This window comes from Rhinolophus hipposideros (genome assembly GCF_964194185.1).
Source record: "Rhinolophus hipposideros genome assembly, chromosome: 9".
In the NCBI taxonomy this organism is placed as follows: domain Eukaryota; kingdom Metazoa; phylum Chordata; class Mammalia; order Chiroptera; family Rhinolophidae; genus Rhinolophus; species Rhinolophus hipposideros.
Window position 1 is genome coordinate 24,971,291 of NC_138055.1, and position 26,531 is coordinate 24,997,821.

The window sequence follows — 26,531 nt, forward strand, 5'->3', positions numbered from 1 at the left end:
TTACTTAGAAAATGGTTAACTCCATGTTTTCTGAATAATTAGGACAAAGGAATTGTTAATAGCCTTATCATACTAAGTATTCTCTAATCTTAAGAAATGGAAACATCAGTATTTATTAAATCCCTTATTGCATTATTTAGTATATAGTTGGGAGGGAAATTAAAGATAACTTACTAGTTTTCTTTCATTATTACTGTCTTCTAGTTTTAAACTACCTTGTTTATAACGTACTCCTAAGGGAATTTGTAATTTGTAATCCATGGGGGTCCTTTTAGTAAATGAATCAATTCACATGTGATTCCTAGTGTTTTTTTCTTTTTCTTTTCCTCCCCTTTTCCACCTCCCCCTTCTACTCCGCTTCAAGCCGTTGTTTCTCAGTCTAGTTGTGTAGGACACAGCTCCCTGGCCCATGCTGGTGTTATGAGCCTTGCGCTCCTCCTGGCTGAGGCAGTCGATTGCCGGTCATTGGTCAGCTGCTCACAGCAACTCACGGCAGGTCTCGCTGGCTGCTGGCCGGCTCACAATGGCTGCCGGCCAGTCATGCTGGCCACTGGCCACTCATGGCAGCACATCGCAGTTCACGCCGACCCCCGGCTGCTCACGGCAGCCCAGCTCCAGGGAGAGCCATTGTTCACAATCTTAGTTGTAGAGGGCGTAGCTCACTGGCCTATGTCGAAATCGAACCAGCAACCTCGGCGTTAGGAGCACGGCGCTCCAACCACCTGAGCCACCAGGCCGACCCACTGTTTTTTTTCTTTATAAAAAGTTTACACATATGGTATAAAAGACTAATAGGTTTTTTAATGGAAAAAAGAGAGCTAATGATTTGACTCAACTGATTAAGTATGCCAAATATTTCATATTTTTTTTAGGATTATAAGGGGAAATACCTTGGAAATGTATAAAAATTCTTTAGGACTAATTTTTAGGAATCTTTGACATCTTTGCTTTGGAACATTAGGGCTTGTTACAGCTAAATTGGTCATTTCTGTTGGGGAACATTATATGGTGGCATATAAGTGGCACTTTTGATTAACTTTAAGAAAATAGCTTAATGGTTTAGTGATAGTGTTGGATATGGATATAAGTAAAACAAACACTTAAAATGCATTCTAGATCGTTTACTTTGTGACAGGAATCATAATGAGGCCAAGCATTTTAATTTCCTCAACATTAAAATGGAGAGATGGTTTTGTGAGAATTAATATGCAAAGTGCAAATCTCCTATTTTAGGGTAATTTCATTCATAGGCTAGTTAATAGATCCAGAATCTTGCATGATTAATAACATACCATAGGTTTAAGTAAGTAGGATTTCTTAGGAAAATTCACTCTGTTCTCTGCCCTCTTAATATTTATGTATTCATTCTCAGTACCTCTTAGCAGTTATTGCAGCTTTAGAAATGACTGCTTTAGAAATGTTTCTAAGTTGTTGGAATTGAGTGAGTACCTAGTTACTACCTTCGTAGAAAAGATAGGTGGCTATCTTTTCTACACATACATCAACATATATATCCTAGGATGCGCTTTTCTAATTCTCTAAAAAATATCATTGGGAATTTGCTGGGGGATTGCATTGTCTGTGTAGATCACTTTGGATTCAGTCTGTTATTCTTTAATTTCTTTCAGCAGTGTTTTATAGTTTACATTGTACAAGTATTCACCTCCATGGCTAAGTAAATTCCTAAATATTTTTATTCTTTTTGATGCTATTGTAAATGGAATTGTTTTTGTAATTTTGTTTTTAGATTATTTGTTGTGTATAGAAGAAATGAAGCTGCTTTAAAAAAAAATTTTTTTTAAAGACTTTATTGGGGAAGGGGAACAGGACTTTATTGGGGAACAGTGTGTACTTCCAGGATTTTTTTTCCAAGTCAAATTGTTGTCCTTTCAATCTTAGTTGTGGAGGGTGCAGCTCAGCTCCAGGTCCAGTTGCTGTTGCTAGTTGCAGGGGGCACAGCCCACCATCCCTTGTGGGACTTGAGGAATCAAACTGGCAACTTTGTGGTTGAGAGCCCACTGGCCCATGTGGGAATCGAACCGGCAGCCTTCGGAGTTAGGAGCACGGAGCTCCAACCGCCTAAGCCACTGGGCCAGCTTGAAGCTGCTTTTTGTGTGTTGACTTTTTATCTGTTACTTTGCTGAATTTATATATTTGTTTTAACAGTTTTTTGTGTGGAGTCTTTAGCATTTTCTCCATATATTAATAAGATCATATTATCTGTAAAAAGAGATAAGTTTACTTCTTCCTTTTCAATTTGGGTGCTTTTTATTTCTTTTTCTTGCCTCATTGCTCTGACAAGAACATTCAGTAGTATGTTAAATAGAAGTGATGAAAGCGGACATTCTTGCCTTTTCCCTTACCTAGAGGAAAAGCTTACAGTCTTTTACCATTGAATGTGATGTTTGCTCTGGGATTTTCATATATGGCTTTAATTATGTGGAGGTAATTTTCTATTCCTATTTTGTTGAAAGTTTTTAGCACTGAAAGGTGTTGAATTTTGTCAGATGCTTTTCCACATCATTTGAAATGATCATTTTTTCCCCTTCATTTTGTTGATGTCGTATATTACATTGATTGGTTTTCCTATGTTGAATTCTCCTTGCATTCTAGGAATAAATCTCACTTTGTTACTGTGTATAATCCTTTTACTATGCTGCTGGATTCTGTTTGCTATTGTTTTGTTGAGGATTTTTGCGTCAGTGTTCATAGGGAGTATTTGTGTAGTTTTCTTGTAGTGTCTTTGTCTGATTTTGGTATTGGGGTTATGCTGGCCTCAGAATGAATTAGGAAGCGTTCCCTTCACCTCAGTTTTTTGGAAAACTTTGGGAAGGATTGGTATTAGTTCTTTAAATGTTTGGTAGAATTCACCAGTGAAGCCATCAGGTCAGCTGGTCCTAATTTATTGGGCTAATTCTGTCTCTTTAGCACTTCTTTTCCATTGTTGCATTAGTAGATAGACCTATCCCCAAATAACAAAGTTATTTCATATAATTAAAACATTTTAATTTATTCTGGACATTTTTCTTAAATACTCCTCAGGAAGTTTTCTGTTAGTTAATTGCAAAGGAAGGAGAAGGGAATAGTTTGAAAGCACCTATTGTATACAAAGCATAGCACTAGGCATCTTAGGTACATATATCTTTTCCCCCTCCTTTTCAAAATACCAATAGGTTTATATATATTTCTTTGTTATGCAAATGACACAAACAGTATCAAAATATAAAAATGAAAACACATGTCTGAAATTTTGCCATCTATAGATTGATCACACATATACATATATGGATTCATAACATACATGCTGTTTTTTAAATTTTTTTCGCGTGTCAAGGTGATTCACATCTGTGTGGCAAGATACTGTAGTAGGCACTGGAGATGCAAAATAGAATAGCAAAATAGAATAGTCCAGGGGCCGGCCCGGTGGCTCAGGTGGTTGGAGGGCCATCCTAACGCCGAGGTTGTGGGCCAGTGAGCTGCACCCTCTACAGCTAAGATTGTTTGTTAACAATGGCTCTCCCTGGAGCTGGGCTGCCGTGGGCTACCGTGTGCTGCCATGAGCGGCCGGTGGCCAGCGTGAGTGGCTGGCAGCCATCGTGAGCAGCAGGAGGTCGGCAAGAGCTGCCCTGAGCTGCTGTGAGCAGCCAATTGGCGACCCATGACCAACTGCCTCAGCTTGGGGGGAGCGCAAGGCTCATAATACTACCGTGGGTCAAGGAGCTGTGTCCTACTCAACTAGACAGAGAAACAATGCTTGAACCGGTGTGGGGGCGGGGGGGACGGAGGGAAAAAATAGAATAGTCCAACTGGTTTATGTCTTCTTTAACCAAAGTGGGAGGCAGGACATTATGCCAAAGTCAAAGATATAGTTAGACACTAATTATTATAAAAGGAAGTATATAGTGTGACATGAGAGAGTACACCAGTGGAATCTTGTTTAGATACGGAGATCAGAGAAGGCCTTTTTAAGGAAGTGACTCTAAAAACCTGAAGGATGGGTAGGTATTATCCAGGCATAGAATGAGAGAAAGAGTATATGCGTTGCCCCTAGGTAGGATTTCTTTGCCATAAATTCCTAGAAGAGGGAATCACTTTTCATTGCCAAACTGTCCTCCAAAAAGGTTGTACTTATGTGCCACTTTCCAATATTCTCTCCAGTGTGATTGTTATCATTTTGATGTTAATGAGACAAGGAATGGCCCAGGTTGAGTTGCTTTCTGTTTTAATCTTTTGGAAATTTGGGCTGTGATTCCCAACCCAGATGGACAGTGGGATATACAGTTGGGTATTTCCTTAAGTCAAAAAATAAGTTGTTAAGTATTCAAAGGAAAAACCTTTACTGTCTTCAGTCATCAGGAAGAAATATCTTTAATGAACTCAGATCTTCTCCCCCAGCTTTCCTCCTATTATCAAAGTAGTTGGGAGCTTTGATTATATTTAGTCTGCATGCTAAGTTAGTCTACATTTTTGTTATTAATTCTTCAGTGAGATACCTGAATGAAACTTTATCTTCTCTGCCGGTACCAAGTGATTATACCTGTTTTATCAGTGTTTACCTGTCCTTTTCCAAAATATTTTAGGAAAGTGAAGGAATTGGATTAGTTGTACCCCTAATACTTTAAATTCTTTCACATTTAGGGATCAAATTGCTCTTGGAAATAGCTATAGTTTTATATGTGATGCTGAGTATTACAAATTAGGGTATAGCTGTATGAATAAAACTCACTATGATAAATTACAGACAGATGAAGTGAGATAAACTAGGAAATTTGACATTCTTGCAAATAAATAAGCAGGTCCTTATTTATAAGTGCCATGTCAAAATAATTCCTTTCATTATTTATTGTTCCATAGCTTTCAGTTTATATTTACTACTACTTATATTTATTTAAAATTATATGGTTATATAAATATGTTTATGTTTCTCTTTTTATTTATATTTACTTATAGGTGTATTCAGAAAGTTTTGATATCATGCAGTTGTGATTGCTAAAAGTTGGGTAGAGCAGATTGACATAAACAAGTATTTATCTTTAATGTGGAGCCACTGTTAAAAAAGTTTACCCCTTTTCAAAGTGGACACAGGCTCGGCATTTAAAACGTTTGCCTACATTATCAGGATGCTTTGCTCTCTCTCTCCCCTCTTGTACAGTATGTTGCTATTAGAAGACTGCAGTAAATTTTTATGGCTAGCTTCATTAACAGTTACTTAAGTTATATATTTCCTCACTTCTGTATAGCTTTTCTTTACCATTTCAGTAAAGATTGCTATTATATTTTATGTATGAAGAAACTGTAATAATAAGGTTGGATATAGTATCTCAGCTTTTAATTTTCAAATCACATTAGGACAATAGTAAGGAAAATAACTTCATAAACACAAGTTTTCATGCTAAATTAGAAAAATAGAAGACTATCATCTTGTTTCTAATACTGAATCCGTATGCATCAAATACTAAATAAACCAGAAATATTTGATCAGGATTGAGGACAAAAGCGTTCTTCCAAATCCTATTGCTAGTAGCAGTTATCATGTGCCAGCAACCTGCTCTACCCCACCATTGTAAACTGAGAGTAATTGAAAGCCACTAACAATTACTAAGGACTTACTGTGTGTCAGTCAAGTACTTTAGATGTTCCCCCTCTCCCCCACATCCTTCTCAAAACTTCTCAAGTGTGGCTAGGATTTTATCCTAAGGTTCAGATTCAGAGTATCTTAAAAAGCAGGTGCTCAGCAAATGTTTTTGAATGACTAAAATGACTAGATAAATGGATGAATCCCTTAAGGGTATTTTGTCTTTTGTTTGTCAATTTCATGAAATATTTCTCCTAAGCCAGTTTTTTAACTATCTGTAGAGAAACTAAAGAGAATGTACGCTAACATGCAGAGCTTGCATGTTTAAGCATTTATAAATATAATCTAAGGAGATGAATTATTTTAGCTAGTGGCATCAGTGTTCTCTAAATTTGATATGTCATTTTTCCTTTTGCCAACTTTTGGGATAGAGTTGGTTATCTTGACCTCAACTTCTGTATTTTATAATGGTAGTTACAAAAAAAGCTAACCAGTCATTACCTTCCATAAAAAAATGCTTTAAAAATGGATAGCCATAATGATTGTGCTTGTTTGCTTGCTTTCTGTTTTCCCTTTCTTTTTCTCCTTTCTTTTCTGTCAAAAATTTTTTTATTGGGCCGGCCCGGTGGCTCAGGGGGTTAGAGCTCCATGCTCCTAACTCTGAAGGCTGCTGGTTTGACTCCCACATGGGCCAGTGGGCTCTCAACCACAAGGTTGCCAGTTCAATTTCTCGACTCTCGCAAGGGATGGTGGGCTCTGCCCCCTTCAACTAAAATTGAACACAGCACCTTGAGCTGAGCTGCCTCCCCAATGGCTCAGTTGGAGTGCTGGCTCTTAACCACAAGGTTGCCAGTTCAATTCTTCAAGTCCCACAAGGGATGGTGGGCAGCGCCCCCTGCAACTAAGATTGAACACGGCACCTTGAGCTGAGCTGCCTCTGAGCTCCCGGATGGCTCAGTTGGTTGGGGAGCATCCTCTCAACCATAAGGTTGCCGGTTCGACTCCCACAAGGGATGGTGGGCTGCGCCCCCTGCAACTAGCAATGGCAACTGGACCTGGAGCTGAGCTGCGCCCTCCACAGCCAAGACTGAAAGGACAACAACTTGAAGCTGAACGGCACCCTCCACAACTAAGATTGAAAGGACAACAATTTGACTTGGAAAAAAGTCCTGGAAGTACACACTGTACCCCAATAAAGTCCTGTACCCCTTCCCCAATTAAAAAAAAAATCTTTAAAAAATATTTTTTTATTCAGTTAATTGAATTTAAAAAATCAGTTCACCCATTTTCTCTCTTTTTTTTAAACACTTGACTGTCAGCTGCGAAGCAGTAATCCTCATTGATAATGAGGAACACTGTTATAGTAGTCTTCCTTTTGTTTCTTTCTGTACCAACTGATGAAGGTCTGGGAAAAGAATTTAATTGATTCCTCATCATTCCCAAAAGAACTTAACCTGTGGAAAAAAAAAATTTGTCTCTGCCTGTGATTGATAGCTAAATAAGACTTAGAAACAAATTGGAGGGGAAAAGGGTTACTGAGAATGTTAAAGAGGGATATTTTGATGGGAAATACAAAATATATCTTGTTAGGAAGCAGCCAAGCAGATAGGAAAGGCATATATATTCTTATAAGAATGGATTCTTAAAGAGTGGCATTTGCTAAGAGTGTCCAGTAGCAGAGTCATAAGAGATGTTACTTTGCCTATTTTGGCTAACATTCATCTGTACCTTCCCTTCTTTCCAGCCTTGGATCACCTTCTCCTTGCCTAGAATAACAAAAGTGTTTCTGTTACTGAAGGCATTGGATTTCTTTCCATCCTCAATAATAGCCATAGTGTACAATGCAGATCTGACTGCCTTGGGTAGAGTAGTACTCCCATACTCCCATTTTTCTGGTGGCAGCAGATAGGTGGTTGCTGCTGGAGGTATGTATTGAGCATGGAACAGTTTCATTGCTTTCTTTACCCCATTTCTTAAAAAGAGCAAAAGCTGTCTACAGTTTAGGGAAATGAGAAGATAATGTAATAATGGTTGAATTTTCTTGACAGTTGACGGCATCTCTTTTCCTGATCACTCAAGCTTTTCTCAAAATTCAATCTTTTTGTTAACCTGTTTTATTTAGTGAATTTGATCATTCCCCCTTGATCATACTGACTTTTCTTATCTTTCATAATAGTATTTACCATTAGATTTTTCTAGTTTTTTGACTGACTTTTCCTCAGGTTTTTGCTTCCTTATTGACATCCACCAAATCTTGGTTCTAGGTTTCTCTTGTTTCTTCATTTTGTTTTTCAGTCTATATATCCTGATTTCTTTAGTGATTACATCTTGACCTGATTCCAATAAATAAACACACACACATTCCATAGTATCAATATTAATTACATATGCATATATGTAATAATTTCAATCCATATTTCAACGATTACAGAGTAGTTCTACTTTGTCCTTATGTTATCACCAAAATCTTTCATATCTAGATGCAAATTCAGCATCTTCTGTTCTAAATTGGCTTCCCTTTCCAACTTTCTCATTCTCCATAGCCTAGTCTCACACTTTTCACTTCCAATCTGGTCACTAGGTTTTTTTTCCCGATTAAAAATAATAGTAATACTCTTTAGATTTTTTTTGAGTGACTGTTGAGGCAAATTGCTGCTAAAGCCTAAGGAATGAGAACGTGCAGGATTGCAGAAATCTGCTGTTGCTGATCTCAGGATGCCTGTAGCAGCACATTGAAGGATTGTGAGGAGAATGCCTAAAGCCACTGGCGAAACCTCACATCTGCTGATGACCACATACCTACCCATAGCTGCCTCTGGAGAACAATGACTTCCATTTCTCTTTCACCTTTAAAATTTTGTTTTATTGTTTCTCATTGGATTCTCCAAATGGAATCCTGTTGGCAAGGGAGCATGAAAATGTTTCTAGCCCCTGCCATAACAGGGAGAGATTAAAAGATGGGGTGGGGGAATAGTGTGAGGTATCAACAGGTAATATTCAGCACACACCCTCAGTTTCCTTAATCAGATGAAAACTTTTTAGCTCAGAATTTGTGGATCCAGCAATTCCACTTCTGAGTATTTACCTGAAAAAAATGAAATCACTATCTTGAAGATACACCTGCACTCCCAAGTTCATTGCAGCATTATTATTATTATTATTTTTTTATTATTGGGGAAGGGGAACTGGACTTTATTGGGGAACAGTGTGTACTTCCAGGACGTTTTTTCCAAGTCAAGTTGTCCTTTCAATCTTAGTTGTGGAGGGTGCCGTTCAGCTTCAAGTTGTTGTCCTTTCAGTCTTAGCTGTGGAGGGCGCAGCTCAGCTCCAGGTCCAGTTACCGTTGCTAGTTGCAGGGGGTCAGCCCACCGTCTCTTGCGGGAGTCGAACTGGCAACCTTGTGGTTGTGAGGGCGCGCTCCAACCAACTGAGCCATGCAGGAGCTCAGTGGCAGCTCAGTTCAAGGTGCCATGTTCAATCTTTAGTTGCAGGGGACGCTGCCCACCATCCCTTGCGGGACTCAAGGAGTTGAACCGGCAACCTTGTAGTTCAGAGCCCACTGGCCCATGTGGGAATCGAACCGGCAGCTTTCTGAGTTAGGAGCATGGAGCTCCAACTGCCTGAGCCACCGGGCCGACCCCTTTTGCAGCATTATTTATAGTAGCTAAGAATTAGAAATAACCTAAGTGTCCATTTGTGGATGAATGGATACAGAAAATGTGTGTGTACATAATGGAATATTATTTAGTCAAAGAAAAGAATGAAATCCTGCCATTTGTGACACTATCGATGGACCTTGAGAGCATTTTGCTAAGTGAAATAAGTCAGACAACGAAAGGCAAACACTGTATGATTTCACTAATATGTGGGGCCAAAGTCCTTGATATAGAGAACTGTTTGGTGGTGGCCAGAGGTGAGGGTGGAGTAGAGGAAATGGGTGAAGGTGGTCAAGAGGTACCAACTTCCAGTTATAAGATAAGTAGGTTCTGGGAATGTAATGTTCAGCATGGTGACTGTAGTTAATGATACTGTATTTATATTTAAAAGTAGCTAAGAGAGTAAGTCTTAAAAGTTCTCATCATAAGAAAAAAATTGGTGATGGATGTCAACTAAATTTAGTGTGGTGATTATTTCATAATATTTACAAATACTGAATCGTTATGTTGTACACCTAAAACTAATGTTATATATTGATTATATGTCAATAAAAATTTGTGACTTTGCATGTTTGACACCTTAACTGATCAACCTTATCTTTTATATCAGTACAAGTTATAATTGAGGCAGACATTGTTCTTCTTGTTCTTTTTGTTCTGTGACTTCAGCTACTCACTTACATCTGAAGTGTCTTTCTCATTTCTTTAAACATACAGTATCTCGAGGCTTATGCCCTAAGTCAGCAGTTACCTGTCACCAATCTTTCCTGTATCAGGACTTCTACCATGTTTAAAAGCTAATGTTATAAAAATTAATACATAGAGTCTCTCCCACTAGAATGAAAGCGTTTTCTTGAGAGCAACGATCTGTTATGTAAAATTTCCCAGGGCCAGAAGACTGGAGAAAGGCTGACAACTGTATTATAATATGGACTTCATTAAGGGAACTTATTTATGAGGCATGACATGGCAGGCACTATCGGATGATATAGGACAGAGCAGGATGAATAGGAATACTGGGGCATAACCTGTCCCAGATAAGGGGAAAATGTTTTACATACTTGATCTGGGGAGGCCAAGGGCGTGTTACAAGAACCAGCATGCCTAGGGCACAGGGGAGGGGTTGGGCACTTTCTGAAGGGGTTTAAGGGAAGCAGTCTCTGTTTTGGGCCAAATCTAGCTCAAGGGTCAGATAAGCAGTTATCTTGTCATGGCGTAGTCTCTCCTCCACAGGACCTTATCTGCCTTATTTACCAATTTATTCCCAACTTTTAGAAAATAATCTGATGCATAGTAATTGCTTGATATTTATTGAAAGAATGAATGTCCATGAATAAGGGATTGATCATATGGTATATTTATCAAATATAATTCCATTTGGTCCCCTTAAAAAAAAGTGAAGGGAATAAAACTATATATGCACTGACATAGAAAGATGTCTGTGGTATAATTTTAAGTAAGTGAAAGAAAGTGACATAAAATAATATGAAGCACTTCATTTTTCTAAAAATTACATTTTTTTCTATACTAAGATTAATGGTGGGGAAAATACATACTTAGTATTAACACTTAAGTACCTGTGATGTTGGATGGGCGGTGAATACGTTATATCTTTTTGTATTTGAATTTTTTAAACAAGTATATCTATTATTTTTTAATGAAAATAGGTGTTAAGGACCATCTCATATAAATACCTTATTTCATTATTGGGGAACTCTTTAAATAGAATGGTATTGGATAAAATTCCAGAAACTTCTCTTTTTAAACTATTCTTTTCATTATGATAGCATATGTCCTCACTTAAAAAAAGAACATACAGAAAATAGAGAATTGCATGGAGAAAAATGTTTCCCATTCTGCCTTCCTCTTCCTGCCTTGCCATCCACTCAAACTCAGAGAGAAGCCATTTACATCATTTACTCTTGCATAAAATTTCTATGCATATGTAAACACAGATAAAACTTATTCTCAGATTTGCTTTTTTAAAAAAATTTAACATCTGAACATTTTTTCCATCTCTGAACATAGAGATTTATGACATTCTTTTTAATAGCTATGCAATATTTAATTGTATTGACATGTACCATAATTTAACCAGTACAGAAGTTTATCTCATTAAATTTTCTTTTTTCTTACAAAGAAATATAATTAAGGAGGGATGTCTCTTTGTCCCAATGAAATGTCAACAAAATAGTACATTTAGTTTTGTGACTCAAGCTTTTGATATGCTTCTATTCCTTTATTTTATTGCATATTTCATTTTAATGGTTTTGGCTTCATTCCTATATATTTCAGGTCTGCGGATCAATGGAGAACTAATTACTGCCTACCCCCAGGTGGTTGTAGTGAGAGTACCAACCCCTTGGGTGCAGAGCGATAGTGACATCACTGTTTTGCGTCATCTAGAGAAGATGGGATGCCGTTTGATGAATCGACCTCAAGCCATCCTGAACTGTGTTAATAAGTTCTGGACATTTCAAGAGTTGGCTGGCCATGGTGTTCCTCTGCCAGATACTTTCTCTTATGGTGAATTCACTAATAAGTTATAACCTAAGTTTTAAAGAACTGATTGTTTTGAAAGCATATTAAACTAATAGGGTTATATGATATAAGGAAATTTGTGAATATGAAAGAACTTGCAGAAGTGATTTTCAGTTTTAACAAACTGGCGGTAGAATTATGAATCACGTTCTAACATTTAGTTCCATGATATGGGTAGAATAGACTTAGCAAACTTTTCTTGTAAAGGGCCAAATAGTAAATATTTTGAGCTTTCCAGGCTATAAATTCTCTCTTGTGAGACCTTCAGTAATGCTGTTCTAGTGTGAAAGCTGCTAAAGAAAATGCTTAAACAAATGAATGTGGCTGTATTCCAATAAAACTTTATTACAAAAAAGGCAGTGGGCCAAATCTGTCCCACAGGCCTTAGTTTGGCAGCCCCTAAAAGGTAATAGAATTTGATGACGTCTCTAATATCTGTTTATCTTTATTACCATTTTCATGATAATTCATAAATATTTTCTTATTTCTTAAGACAATACTATTTTGGGTATGCATTCTGATTTGTACCAGTACTCCTTTAAAGTACAATAAAAATATCACAGCAATACCGTATTGCTATAAAAACTTCTAGCGCTTACTCTTTTTTATGTTTATCTGGTCACATATCAATAACAAAGAAGTCAGAAACGGGCACAAGTTACTGGACCACACTTTGAGTGGCATTGCTGTAAACAATATTATGTTAATATTTTCTACCTTTCCAGTTCTTCTAGTTTGGAAAGGATAAGATTTACTATAAATCAGTATAGTTTTTTTAATAGATATTTCTACAAATAAATGTCTCTTCTTATTTTTAATATTCTTAAAAAGGGAACTCTCCAAGTCTTTATGGCATATGTGATACAATTGGCTGTTTTTAGCACTTGCACAAGAGACAATATGAATAGTTTGAGAATTTTATCTTTCTGATACTTTTGGGATGTTATAGCTTGTATCATGGGTCTGTTCTCATGTTAAGAGAATGGAAAGGAGAAAAGGCTTAACCAAATTAAATATTACCTGTGCTCTAATATTGAAGGTTTAAAATTTGGGGACTGAATTATCTTAATTTCTCTAAGCTGCAAATTTATGGCATTGCAGTTGTTTAATGAACTGTTTCCTGGTTTAATTTTTCTGTATCACCATGGTATTTTTTTTTACAATTATAATCCAATTTTGCTACTTGTGTCGTTTGTTCTTGGGCAATAAAAACAGTAAGAAGCAAGATTTAACACACAGGTACTGAATAGCTCAGTGTAGAAACAACTCTGAATAATAATGGAGATAAGAAAATTTAATTTGTATGTTTGAGAGAGGGGTGTGTGTGTGTGTGTGTGTGTGTATGTAAACGTGTGTACACATGCACGTACATGCACATGCAACATCTTCTATCTTGGATGAGTCTTCTGAACTGACTCGTTCTTCTGTTTCTTAATCCAAATGGAATTGAATATACTAAAGTAGACCGTGGGGCTTCTGTTATTTGTATGGTGGAAGTATAAAGGATAAAAATATGAAAAATGGTATAGAATTAGGAAAAATCGTTTTAGCTGAAGAATACTTAATTTCTTTAGGTTGGATATTAGAATATTTATAATTTAAGGTAAGTTTTGTCTATTTAAAAAGGTGTGGTTGCTTTAAACTGATGTTTAACTGTGCTTTTGACTTTTATTTATTACTTTCTCCAAGAAAAACAAAATTTAGTCATCAGGTCCTTACCTTCTACCTCCTTTGTGTTGCTGACCTTAGTGTAGATAAAATTCATCACAAAACACCTTTACTACTGTTTTTAAATTTCTTTTTTTGTCTCCAACCAGGTGGCCATGAGAATTTTTCTAAAATGATTGATGAAGCAGAAGTACTGGAGTTCCCAATGGTAGTGAAGAATACACGGGGTCATAGAGGTATATATTAGTCGTTGCTTTGGTACCTAATTTTGAAATTTATTCTGGAGAATCAGTAAGGGTGATTATACAGTAGAGATTTTTTCCCTTAGATCAGAGCAATTATTTTGTATTTGCTCATGGTTATTGATTAGACAGTAGTCTTATCAATTGAAATGTATACCTTTTGAAGTAAGGATTCTAAAGAATAATTAGAGGGTAATTGTTAGGTGTATGGTATCTCAGACTTACAGTTTCAGTTTGGCTATTTCTGTTCATTTAGTGGTTATCTTACAAATTTTAAGATGCACACTTAATATATATTAATAGTATATGACATGTTTTAACTTAAAGGGAAATATTTTGCTAATAAGTGAGGCTGGCATTGTCTAACCTGGAGGAATACAAATTCTAGATACCTACTCACAACATGTTGAAATAAATTCTAGGTTACTGTAAGAGTTTCGGTATAGAGGGACTCAAAAGGAGATTATTAACTTCGTTACATACATTTTTGCATTATCACTAATTATTATAACTATATTACTTTGGTTAAAAAGTAATTGGTTCTGAAAGAGCAGATTGGGACAAAAAGATGGAGGTAATGGATAACAACCTACACACAGTTTGATGACTTGCATATATTTTTTATTCTTTTTCAATCACAGGCAAAGCAGTTTTCTTGGCTCGAGACAAGCACCATTTGGCTGATCTAAGCCATCTTATTCGCCATGAAGCTCCATACCTGTTCCAGAAGTATGTTAAAGAGTCTCATGGACGGGATGTACGTGTCATTGTCGTGGGAGGCCGTGTGGTTGGCACCATGTTACGTTGTTCAACAGATGGGAGGATGCAAAGCAACTGCTCACTAGGTAAAAATGATGCAGGTGTCTATTACAGCTTGTCTAATTAGTATTTGTGTATAACTACAGAGCTTTTTACTTAGTGGAAAAACACATTATCTTTCATATGTAAATATGATTAATGACTTACCATGAATATAATAAATATATTTTTGAGTTATTTTTCTAGTGATGAAATTGAATTTTTCTGAATCATGAATTAATATTTTCACCCAGGCTCAATTTGTAACTCAATTCAGACATATATGAAATATCTGACCAGAATTAAAGGTTTCTTTGTTGATACGCTTATTTTGTGTATAATTGGAGTTCATTTAAGATGGATGTGCCCTAACTCATCTTACCAATTGGTCCAAACAAGATTGCTGGTTTTGATTTATTTAAATGTGTATTTTCTTAGATCTCTTATTGTTGAAGTGCCTCAGAGCTTACTCTGGGTTTTTTCTTCTCTGTTTTTTTCACTTTCTTAGTAATCTTATCTAGCTCAGTCTTCCATATTTCTTATCTTTCTTTTGTGATTTCACCTCAGACTTTTTGTATGTGCTTTGAAGTATTTCTTACCACTTGAGTTTCCAAGTTATGGCTCACAAAAGTGACTATACTTTTCTTTAGTTTTTCTAAGTTTTTAGTTGGGTAATCTTGTTTTTGTTTTAGCTTCAGAAAGTCTTTGTGTTGAACTTGAATCTCCTTAAAGTGCTCGTACTTCTTTTATTCAAGTCATAGATGGCTTGTTATTTTTTTGTTGTTATCACATCATGGCTCTGCTCTGGTTTTTTGGGTTATTCCAGATGGCCTCAGTCCTAGAGATTCTGAGAAGCAGAGTCATTTAATTCATAGGCTAGTGTGCCAGTCGTACTTCAAAGAAGCCTTCCTGTTTCTTGGACTCCCTCCCTACTCTTCCAGCCTCAGTGGTAGGGAGGACTCAGCTTACCTTTGTAGTTATATTTTGGCCTCTTTGAGGTCAAAGACATTAGGCATATTCTTATAATGCTGATGTCAGTTTTCCTCCTGTTGGATACATAAAGCTTTTTGAGTCAAGCTCTTCTCCAAATTCTTTGCTTTCTAATCCTTATCTCAGAGCTTCCTGAAACTAGTCTCCAAACGAGAAAATCTAGTTCTAATTCCTTTCTCTCAGACACCAGCAAACCCCAAAGCGTCACCTACATTCAGTCAGCTATCTTAAGCCCCAGAATCCTTTTGGCTGAGGAATGGCATATAGATGGGAGTGAAAACTGTAGAGGAAGTGTAGAGGAAGAGGGCTAAGTTCAGGTTCTCTTGTTCAGGTTCCCAGATTCCAGCCTGTCCTTTATATCCATATTATTCATCTCTTAATTTTTGTCATAATTGTATTTATGCAAAAGTTCCTTGTACATGGTCTATATTATTGAAGTAAGATAGGTTTCAGTGCAAGTTTAATGTCTTCTTCAGAATAAATAGTACATTGAAAAAGTACTAAGTCATGAATTCTTTGAGAGACTCAGTTGGAAGGGGATTCCCCAGTGAAGGAAACTTAGACTTCAAAGTCCCGATTTTACACTTTGTTTTTCAGTAATTTACGATAAAGGGTTATCCTTAGGGCCAGTTTTAGTTTTACTGCAGATATTTATCATTTTGGTAACTTATTTTGTTTCCCCTTTGCCAGGTGGTGTGGGGATGATGTGCTCATTGAGTGAACAAGGGAAGCAGCTAGCCATCCAGGTGTCTAATATCCTGGGGATGGATGTGTGTGGCATTGACCTGTTGATGAAAGATGACGGCTCCTTCTGTGTCTGCGAGGCCAATGCAAATGTAGGTTTCATCGCCTTTGATAAGGCTTGTAATCTAGATGTAGCTGGTATCATAGCGGACTATGCCGCCTCCCTTCTGCCCTCTGGCCGGCTCACCCGGCGTATGTCCCTGCTCTCCGTGGTGTCCACGGCCAGTGAGACTAGTGAGCCGGAGCTGGGTCCCCCAGCCAGCACTGCTGTCGACAACATGAGCGCAAGTTCCAGCTCTGTTGACAGCGACCCTGAAAGCACCGAGCGAGAACTGCTCACCAAGCTCCCAGGGGGCCTATTCAACATGAACCAGCTGCTAGCCAATGAAATCGAACTCCTGGTGGAGTGACTCCACTGGTAAATAATTAACCAACAAAACCCTTGTAAAACTTTCTTCTTTCTTTTTTTTCTTTCTTTTAAAAACCAATTTGCAATGCTGTTCATGGAAGATGCTCAGGAGGATGAGAGAAAACTGAGTAGGATTAGTTAGGAGAGGAGAAGAGGGAGCTAGCCACGCCCTCTGCTATTACTTGCATTTACAAATTCTACAGCTAGAGAGGCAGGAGAGGTGAGAGAGAAAAATGTGAGGCTCTTATAGTTACCCTTTTAAATTACTCAAAATGTTGTATGCTCTCAGGCCATGGTAAACATAAATTTTTTTCATAGTCCCTTTTGTTTTTACACAGTTGATACAAATTTCAGAGTAGTGTAACTTCACATTGTGTTGCAAAGATTTGTAATGGGTGAGGAAAACATCTACCTAAATTACATGAATTTTTTTATACAAATCTGAAAATTCTGCCGTTACCGTATTAACTAGCAGCTTTATGTTCATAAAGTCTTGAGGGGGCTCTTATTGGGATTTATTATTTTTGTTTTTAGTTTTATCCCTTAATTTTGGGGGGGCAACATGAATATGACCCAATAAAGGTTTCTTTAATGACAAAATTGGCATGTTTGCATGATAAAAGGGAAATGAACAGTATTGCAATATCTGGTATACAAAATAACATTTACTCCAATGTAGATAAAATTACACTCGTTTAAAATATGTGCATTGACCTGTATTTGTTAGTGTTTTAGTCTTTTTTGAAAGATATATGCTCTGTTAATGTTGCATTTTTTTTTAAACATGCTAGTCTAACATTCCCTGATCTATGCCTGCATCTTTAACAATGGCCAAAGTGAAGAAAATGCTACCTTTTTTTATGTTAACAAGACACTGACTTGAAACATGTGCATATAAAGCTTTTTATTTTTTCCTTTGGTGGTTGGGCATTTTAAGAATAAGGACAAGGAAAAATATTTTGAGGGGATACAAATCAAGGGCCTGTAAGTTCTTACATATAAAGCTGAAGTGATTTTTAATCCCAGCATTATATAGTTGCATTTTTCACATTTTAGGAAGGAGTATATATGTGTCTGTGTGCACGCATGCATGTGTATGTGTTTTGCTTTTTGTTTACACCAACCATTCAAAAAAGATAGATTCTAGAAAATGGAGCATGGTGGGCAACACATTTTTTTAATTTAAAAAACAAATGAGTTGTTTTCATAACTATACTCCACTGGGGTAGAGATACTCACCTGCAGACATAAGGAGAATAGATGCTTCTTAGGCCTTTTTGTGTATATGTTGTTTTTTTTTTTTTTTTTTTTGGTTTTAGACTGTTCAGTGTATGGTTTATTCAAGGCTACATGCTTTTCTTCAATGCTTCTGGCTGTTCGTTTTCTCCTATTACACATAGGTTTTGAGATCGGGTGGGCTGGACGTTTTTGTTTGGGGACTTAGCAGTATTAAGTCTCTTATATAGCCCTACTCTGAAGCCTTCAGTACTCTCTACTTTTTATATTCCTTTACCTTCTGAATTTATAAAAGCCCCAAAACTGCACATAATATGAGCCTTTAAAACATGGGTAAAACTATGCCAGTGATCGTTTGGAAGGTGTGTTAAGAAATGGAGATGCTCCAGAGCTCAACGTACTTTTTTTAAACAGCAAGTTCCATCTCTCTACAATCCTCTGAAGCTTATACCCAAGTCCTTTCTTGTCTCTCCAGTGCTTTTTTCCTTCAGATGGACTTTAAACTTTATTTCTTGGACACTACTAGAGAGACTTCAAGGCAATAATAAAAGATCAGTATTAACCAGCTCTAACACAGGTTTGATCATGCTTGTACAGTTTTTCTCCCGTTTTAAAAAGGAATGTAATAAAATTTGTTTTTTTCCATAGAATGAAATAATATTAAAATTGAGTGAAAGGTTGATTGTTGACAAATAGAATAGTACCTCTAACCTGTGCGGTGTTTCATTTCACCTCGTAAAAAGATATGTAAGAGGAGTTTCTAATTTATTTTATGATACTCTAATCTCATCTAAAAAAATTTGACTTGAACAGGTTTATTATGGGACTTACATAAGTACCTCTGACTCATTAAATACTTGGTACTTCTTTTACAGAAAGACCATACTTTGGAGGATGTACACTATTTGGGAAAGAGAAAGACATAAGGGAGAAAGAACTACTTAATTAAATCATTATTCATATGTTTGTGTAGAGACGATCTGGTTGCCACCTAAATTATGTTACATACACTTTGAATAGTTACATATCACATGTATATAGATTAATGAATTTTAAAACACAAATAGAACACTCTCTCTGATGAAGTACTCAAGGTTTGTGTTGGGTGGGATAAGGCACCAGGAAAAATATAGATAGCCTCTTAAAAAATTTTACCAAATTAACCAACTATATTATAAGGAACATCAGATATATTAATTTTATTCACTATCCATCTTTTGTGCATTTACACTATATTAAAACTTAGCTTTACCAACCTATTCTGGATTGTATACTCACATGTTAGAATGAAAAGGGAAGGAATGGTCATTTTAGACTTTAAAAACATGAATATCTTCTTGAAATCCTTCAAAAATTAAGGTAAAGAAAATGAACAAATCATTCTGGAAGAACCCGCATAAAACAGCCCAGATAATTAAGTGAAAGTTAAATATATTTTTATATTGTTCAATAACTTTTGTTTAATCTTTATTGCTATTATGAGAGGTAAAAATGTATTTATCAAATATGTATAATCATTATGCCAAAATCTGAATTACTGTAAAATTGTGCCATTGTTAAAATTGTAATTAATTCTGAATTGTATTTTAAAAGTAATTCTTTCTGATACTGTGTTTTTGTCACCCATGATGAAAACTGGACTATATATATATATATGTATATATATATACATATATACACACACACATACATATAAATATGAACTATTCCATTTAAAACTTTTAATAGTTTTTTTTTCTTTTTTGGTGCCTATAATTGATTGGTCATTTCTGCTGGCTTTTACTGCACTGAACTTTAAAATCTTTCTGTATATGTTATCAATAAGAAAATACCCTGGAACATTGTAAAAATCCATCAAGAGACTTGCTTTCATCAGCACTTTATGAGACTTTTGAGAAGTTATCGAAGGCATTGAAAGAAGTAATTGACTTTCAAAATCATCTCTTCTTTTTCTCAAGAAGAAAACAATGGAAAAACAAATTCTCTTCATTCAGTGAATCCCCAGTTTGGGGTCTGGGGAGCCTAGAGACATTGTGAAATCAAATCTTGTGTTATTTTCTCCTGGCTCACTCTTTTTGAGAAGGTTAATGGGCTATGTGGCTGGTGAGACACGATCCCCTCCTAAGAAAATGTAGGTGCTCAGACAGGTAACCTCTGCTGCTACTGTTTTTATTTGTTTGTTTGTTTGTTTAATTTCATTTAAAATTTGTTTTTGTTGTACTAGGATATTTTAAAATGTAATATATTGCAGGATTTATAACCAGGTTTATTGCTTTCTTTTCTTTTTTTTTTCTAAAAAAAAACAAAACAAAGTTTCGTTTAAGATACATTTAGGCACCTTTGAAGCTTGGATTTTGGAATGTTTCAGTAGTGGACAGAAATCTGCTGTCGGAATCTTCTAGTCTTCCAGGTTTAATTTGAAGTTTTTAGTTTTGCTTTGAATTTTTGTGTGGTATTTTATTTCTTTTATACCAATGCCCTTTTGCCATGATGTTTTGGGGTGGCTGCCTAACTCTAGTGAAAATTCTTTCTATATTAACGAAAGTTTTGGTGTTTACATTCCTTAATGTTTTGCATTTTTTAAATTGTTTTTAAAGAAATATTCTAACTGCTTGCACTGTTACTGTTCTTTGCCAGCCTTTTCAGGAGCCAAAAAAACAAAAACAAACAAACAAAAAATACCCAGAGAAAAAACTTTCCTTCTTCCCCCTTCCTGATGATGAGTGAGAAGTATTGAGAACTTTCGGGGTCAGTGCCCTTCTAAACTCCCCTTCCCCCAATAATGCAGCTGTGTAATGAATGGTAAATGCAGCGGTTTGGATTCAGGCACAGCCCAGCTGCTTGCAGGTAATTTGACTCTTTCTCCTTTCTTTCCATCACACGGCTAACTTTCCTTTCCTTTAAAAAAGAATTTATGTACTTTAAAGGCAACCACGGATTTGTAATAAGTCTCGTTTTAAAAAATAATGCATAACTGTATCTCACAAATAATTTGATTAAGAAAGAACTTTTGGGGGTAAAGTTTGCATTGGTTGGGATGAACTCAGGACTTTCTTTGGGGATGTGCTTTTACCATATAGATAACTCCATTCCTTGCATATATGTCTATAATTAAGTATTCCGAGTGTGACTTTTTTGGCTTTGTTTTTGTTTTGGGTTTGTTTGTTTCTTCCATTGTGCTACTCTGGCTTAAGCTTTTTCAGAGGTTGGTGTTCCGAATACACAGTGAGCTCACAGTATAAAGACATCAATTAGGAGTTGACAGGTATGGAAAACTAGAGTTTTGAAAAGGTAAAATTAGGTTCTAGGTTACGTGTATGGTAATAACTCACCATAGCATTTAGTTGACCTTAGTACTTTTCTTTCTGTGACATTATTATACAAGTGAAAGGGAATGATGAGACAAAGATAGCAGAAAGCATTTCAGTTATTGTAGGAGCAGCGTGATTTCAGAACTAATCATTTTAGCATTTCTGAGACACTAGTTCTAACAGATATGAGTAGTTTTTGATTATCATAAAATAATGGCTTAAACATTAAATTACAGGTTTGAACAGATAAGAGGGCATTTCTGAAGCACAAGATTGTTAAGCAGATTAACAAAGACCATAAAACAAAATTAGTGGCAGGAATAGGAATACAACTTTTCCATTTTAATAGCCTTCTTGTTTGTTAATATACTACCCCTCCTCTGTATACCCCAGCCCAATTACCCTTTCCTTCTTTTTCCTGTTCTTTCTAAAGATTTTGCTCTGATACGAATTATTATCATTTTGGGAGATAGTCCTCTTTCTAATAGTTAGAATTTTAGTAATAGTAGTCAGGACCTTTTCAAGATATACTTCTGCATAATTTTATCCTGTGGCTTTAAGATATCCTATCCAAAGATGTCCTATCCTGTGGCTTTAAGATGTCTTATCCAATAAATCACTAGTGAGTAGGAAATCCAGGCTTGTAATGTTATTTCTACAGTTGAAGGCATGAGATAAATTGTAACCTGTTTTGTGCTTTAGTTCACTCATACAAGATAGGGACAGACACTTCCCTAACCTTTTAAGACAAAAATATTCATCTGTCGAACTGAAATTGACTAACAAAGGAACCCCAACTACACTCTTGCAGGAATTTATGATGTACACTAAAAAAGGCTTGTACAGGAGAACCTTGTTCTCTTCTTGATAAGATTGGCTGGCATTAGAATGTGTGGACTATGATTACATGGGACATGGAGAATTTAACAGCCTCCATTCTGCTGCCCCATGAAGAGCACTGACTTGATAAGAATGATCTTGCTTTCAGATTTTACCATATTCAGTTTGTTAGATAGGCCTTATATAGCATATATACCTGGCTGCTATTGTGGGGTTTGGGAACATGAGGGGTGGGGTGAATTGTTGTTGTTTTAGGTTTCAGTCAGACAGACATTCCTGTGCCCCAGTTCCCAGAAGCACAGCAGGCCTCTAGGAGCATCCGTGGGAACGGCGCAGTCCTGCCATCACCAACTCTCCTGCTCAGGCTCATCCCATATACAGAGGTCAAAGGGTGGGGTTTGAGATGGGGGAAGGAGTCAGAAAGTAGAAACAGTGTCACCGCAGTGCCACTATTGACTAGCCTTTGGTGCTTATGTCAGTTTTATTTTTAAGTTGGCAAAACTACATATTTGTCTTTTGGGGTAAAGGTAGTGGGGGGGTGGAAGAAAAGCAAGCCATTACTATTATTACTAGTTCATTATTGGATACTATTTTTGAGTAGCTAATACAGAATAAATTTTGAATCCTAGACCCCAATGACAAAGAGAATGGGAATAGAAATGAATCTCAGGATTTTAACAAACAAAACATTTATGTGGTATTAATTTCCAGTTCTGCAACTGCTACTACATTTGTCGTTCTGTCACCCTTTTTTTGCCCTATTCCTTTTATGTATGTATACAGTTTGAGGAAATGTGCATTTGTGGTCAGTCCTTTTAAAAGGACTTAATGAATTTATTACTCTTGCAAAAAAATATACCCAATGCTTATATGGGCATACAAATACTACCCTATTTTAAATGTAGGTGGCGTATGTGTTCGTGTTTTAATGTATTCAGAGCCATTGGGCAATAAGCAGTCCAGAACATTGAAAACTCAAGCAGGTAAAGCACCTAACACCCTTAGTTTCTAGAATTAACTTTTAAACACTCCTTTATTGCTGCATCTTCTTTTGGTAGTCTCTGAACTTAAAGTTTTCAGGAGTTGTAGACTACCTGTTAAAATTTTAAGTTACGCATTAATTCATAAGATTATAGGGATAGTTGAAGAAGGAAAGTATAACAAAAAAAAACCGGCTCCTTGAGATGGCAACTGTTGACTGTCTAAATCTTTCCACCTTTTTTTTTTTTTTTTTCAATTTTCCCAGCTTAGCATGAACATTGATCATGCATTGTTTGATTTTCAGTGACTGGGATTTTTGTTTGTCTTGACTTTTGGTGGGGAGGTCTTTCTTGGGGAAATAATGAGGAAGTTTGTGCACATGTTAAAGAAATTTTTCTGTTTAATCTGAATAGTAAGCAAGACCTTTTTCTGTATACCCTTCTGCTGCAGTAGAGAAAAAAAATGGTAGGTGGCCGCAGAAGAAGGAATTCTTCAGATTGATGGCAACTGACAAATTTCCCAGAGAAGAGATAGAGCATGACCTACCAAGTGAAGTAAAGGGGGCAAAAAGTTGAAATGGGACTAAGATTCCTAGATTTGACTCTAAATGGTAAGTTATTTTCAACTAAGAATGTGTTTTCAATCTGACACTGGTGTTATATAAGTCACTGATATGTAATCATACATGTTATTAGGTCCTTGTTTTAGGATGAATTTCTTCTAAGTAGTGTGCTATCAGTTTTTACGTTGAAAAAAAAAGTTAGCGATGTGTAAAATTAGGGATTTCTGTCCAGTAAATTGATATATATGAACCTTTTTTTTCAGATTTATTGACATATAATTGACAGATAAAATTGTAAGATATTTAAAGAGTACAACATGTTGATTTGATATACATATAGATTGTGACAGGATTCCCCCCACTGAGTCATTAACACATTCAATATGTGACCCTTAATGTTGGCAAAAATTAAGCTATCTCACAGTAAATCTGATTTTTTTTTAGAACTTTGCAAGGTAAATGAAATATGCATTATTAATGATTTTGTAAAAATATGTTTGTCCCCTTTTTAGTGGGAACACTGAGGGGATAACAACAAAAGTATGTAATTTGAAAAAATGATGGGGTAAAAGTGATCTTTTCTTCGGTTGACTATCTTTTTTTCTGTCTGGTCCCATTTCCTTGTCACTGTGTCTGCCCATCACTTCTGCTCTGTATGTTCAGCTTTCTTACAGTTTTTGCTCTTCCTCTTTTCCTCTTTGGTTGTGCTTCTGCCCACCTCATTCTGTCTGTATGCTTCTCTCTTTCATTCAGTCCCTCTGAATTTTACTTTTCCAGTGTTGCCAATTTTCATCTCTGCCTGTTTGTTTTTCTTCGTGTGTGCCTCCCCCCTTTTCATTTGCATTCTTTTTAGCTGCCTGGGTAAACAGCTTTATTTCCTTTGCATTGACAACTGCCCTCAGACATGTGAATCTTTACATTTTAGAATTTGATTAGGCTGAGTAGAAGAAACTAAATGACAATTTGAAGTCCCTAGAATTAAAGGATATAAATTTCAATTCTTAAATTTATAAGATGCAGACCTGTTTACTCACTCAACTACTTGTTTATTTTAACTATAGTATCTTTCTTGTTTCTGGCAACCAAACTGTTTAAGGTCACTTAAAAAGAAAAGGCATACGGTTCTTAATCTTAGCTAGACTTATAACTTCAAATTGATTCTGATTTTTTTATTGGATGTTTTTTTCAAATTGAGGTATAATTGACATATAACATACTAGATTCATGTGTACAACGTAATTAGTCAATAATTGTGTACATTGCAAATGTTCACCACAATAAGTCTAGTTAACATCCGTCACCATACATAATTTTTTTCTTGTGATGAGGACTTTTAAGAAATACTCTTTGCAATTTTCAAATGTTACACAATATTATTAACTATAGTCACCGTGCTGTACATTATATTCCCATGACTTATTTATTTTATAAGTGGAGAGAAAAAGCAATTTTTAATTTTCATATGAAAATTAAAATATAACTGATCTAAATCTTTTTTTCTAGGATATGTCTGTGAATATTTTAGAATTATTCCTATGAGCTTTCTCCCCCCCCACCCACTCTTGCTGGCTGCTGGCCATTCACGCTGGCCACCGGCCGCTCATGGGAGTACACGCCAATCCACGCCGATCCACACCAATCTCCCTCTGCTCACGGCAGCCCAGCTCCAGGGAGAGCTGTTGTTCAAAGTCTTAGCTGTAGAGGGCTCAGCTCACGGGCCCATGTCAGAATCGAACCGGCTACCTGGTGTTGGGAGCACAGCACTCCAACCATCTGAGCCACCTGTTAGCTTTCTTAAAGTAGCAAACAAATAATTCTTTTCAGGTCTTATATGTGGTAAAAACAGGATATCCAGAAGAGAAATTATTACTTAAATAAGAAAAGGAATCCTGACTCCTATTAATATCCATAGTAACAGATTGAGCTACTGGCCTACAAAGGCCTGCCATGGAAGTTTAGAGTGTCCAAGCTGGAAAACTTAATTTATACTCATATACTATAGTCTATTTATTTATTTATTTATTTTAATAGATTTTATTGGGGAACAGAATGTATTTCCACGACTTTTTTTTGGGGAACAGTAGTGTGTTTTTCCCAGGACTCATCAGCTCTATTCAAGTCAAGTTGTCCTTTCAATCTTAGTTGTGGAGAGCACAGCTCAGCTCCAGGTCCAGTCGCCGTTGTCAGTTGCAAGGGGTACGAGTCCACCATCCCTTGCAGGAGTTGAACTGGCAACCTTGTGGTTGAGAGCCCACGCTCCAACCAACTGAGGCATCCGGTAGCTCAGCAGCAGCTCAGCTCAAGATGCCGTGTTAAGTCTTAGTTGCCGTGCCCACCATCCGTTGGTGGGAGTCGAACCGGCAACCTTGTGGTTGAGAGCCTGCGCTCCAACCAGCTGGGTCATCTGGCCATCCAGGACCTCAGCGGCAGCTCATTGACTTCATTCTAGTTGCGGAGAGTGCAGCTCGCTGGCCCATGTGGGAATCGAACCGGCAGCCCTGTTGCCCAGAGCTCGCGCTCTGACCAACTGAGCCACCCATCCGCCCCCATATACTATAGTCTTGAATTTGCTGGTAAGAAAACAAAAGTTCATAGAAGTTAGTAACTTGCCCCAGATTATAGAGCCAGGACTAGGACCCACGTCTTCTAAATGCCAATACAGTGTTCTTTGCATTCTGTGCCAGGCATCTTTCAAAATCTATAGTAATCACTGAACAAGTGAAGTGCCCTGCAATTAGAAATATAGTGTCACAAAGAAAGTTGTCACTATGTGTGCATGTGGTTATCTAATATAGGGTAAGGAATCTATTCAAGTAAAGGATATTAAGGAAAGCTGTGGGTGGCCATTTTAGAAATTGTTAAAGATTTTGCTTACCTTGCTTCAGTCATCAGTCCAAGCCAAGAAATCAAGAGAAGGCTGAAATTTTGAAGGGCAACCATGGAAGAATTAGGAAGATCACCAAGAGCAAAGATGTGTT

General features: G+C 36.6%; 1 protein-coding gene across 17 annotated transcripts in view; it reads left to right on the forward strand.

The window, feature by feature from the left end:
* Positions 1–26,531, forward strand: part of RIMKLB (ribosomal modification protein rimK like family member B) — a 45,518-nt gene that overhangs the window by 13,883 nt on the left and 5,104 nt on the right. For 9 of the 17 annotated variants that reach the window (XM_081060836.1, XM_081060838.1, XM_081060839.1 and 6 more), the window contains 4 exons: positions 11,527–11,757; positions 13,590–13,676; positions 14,324–14,527; positions 16,161–19,577. In XM_081060836.1, the coding sequence (XP_080916962.1) occupies positions 11,527–11,757; positions 13,590–13,676; positions 14,324–14,527; positions 16,161–16,624 (986 nt within the window). In that variant the 3' untranslated portion in view covers positions 16,625–19,577. The other 8 variants (XR_013994077.1, XR_013994079.1, XR_013994080.1 and 5 more) reach the window with 5 other exon arrangements.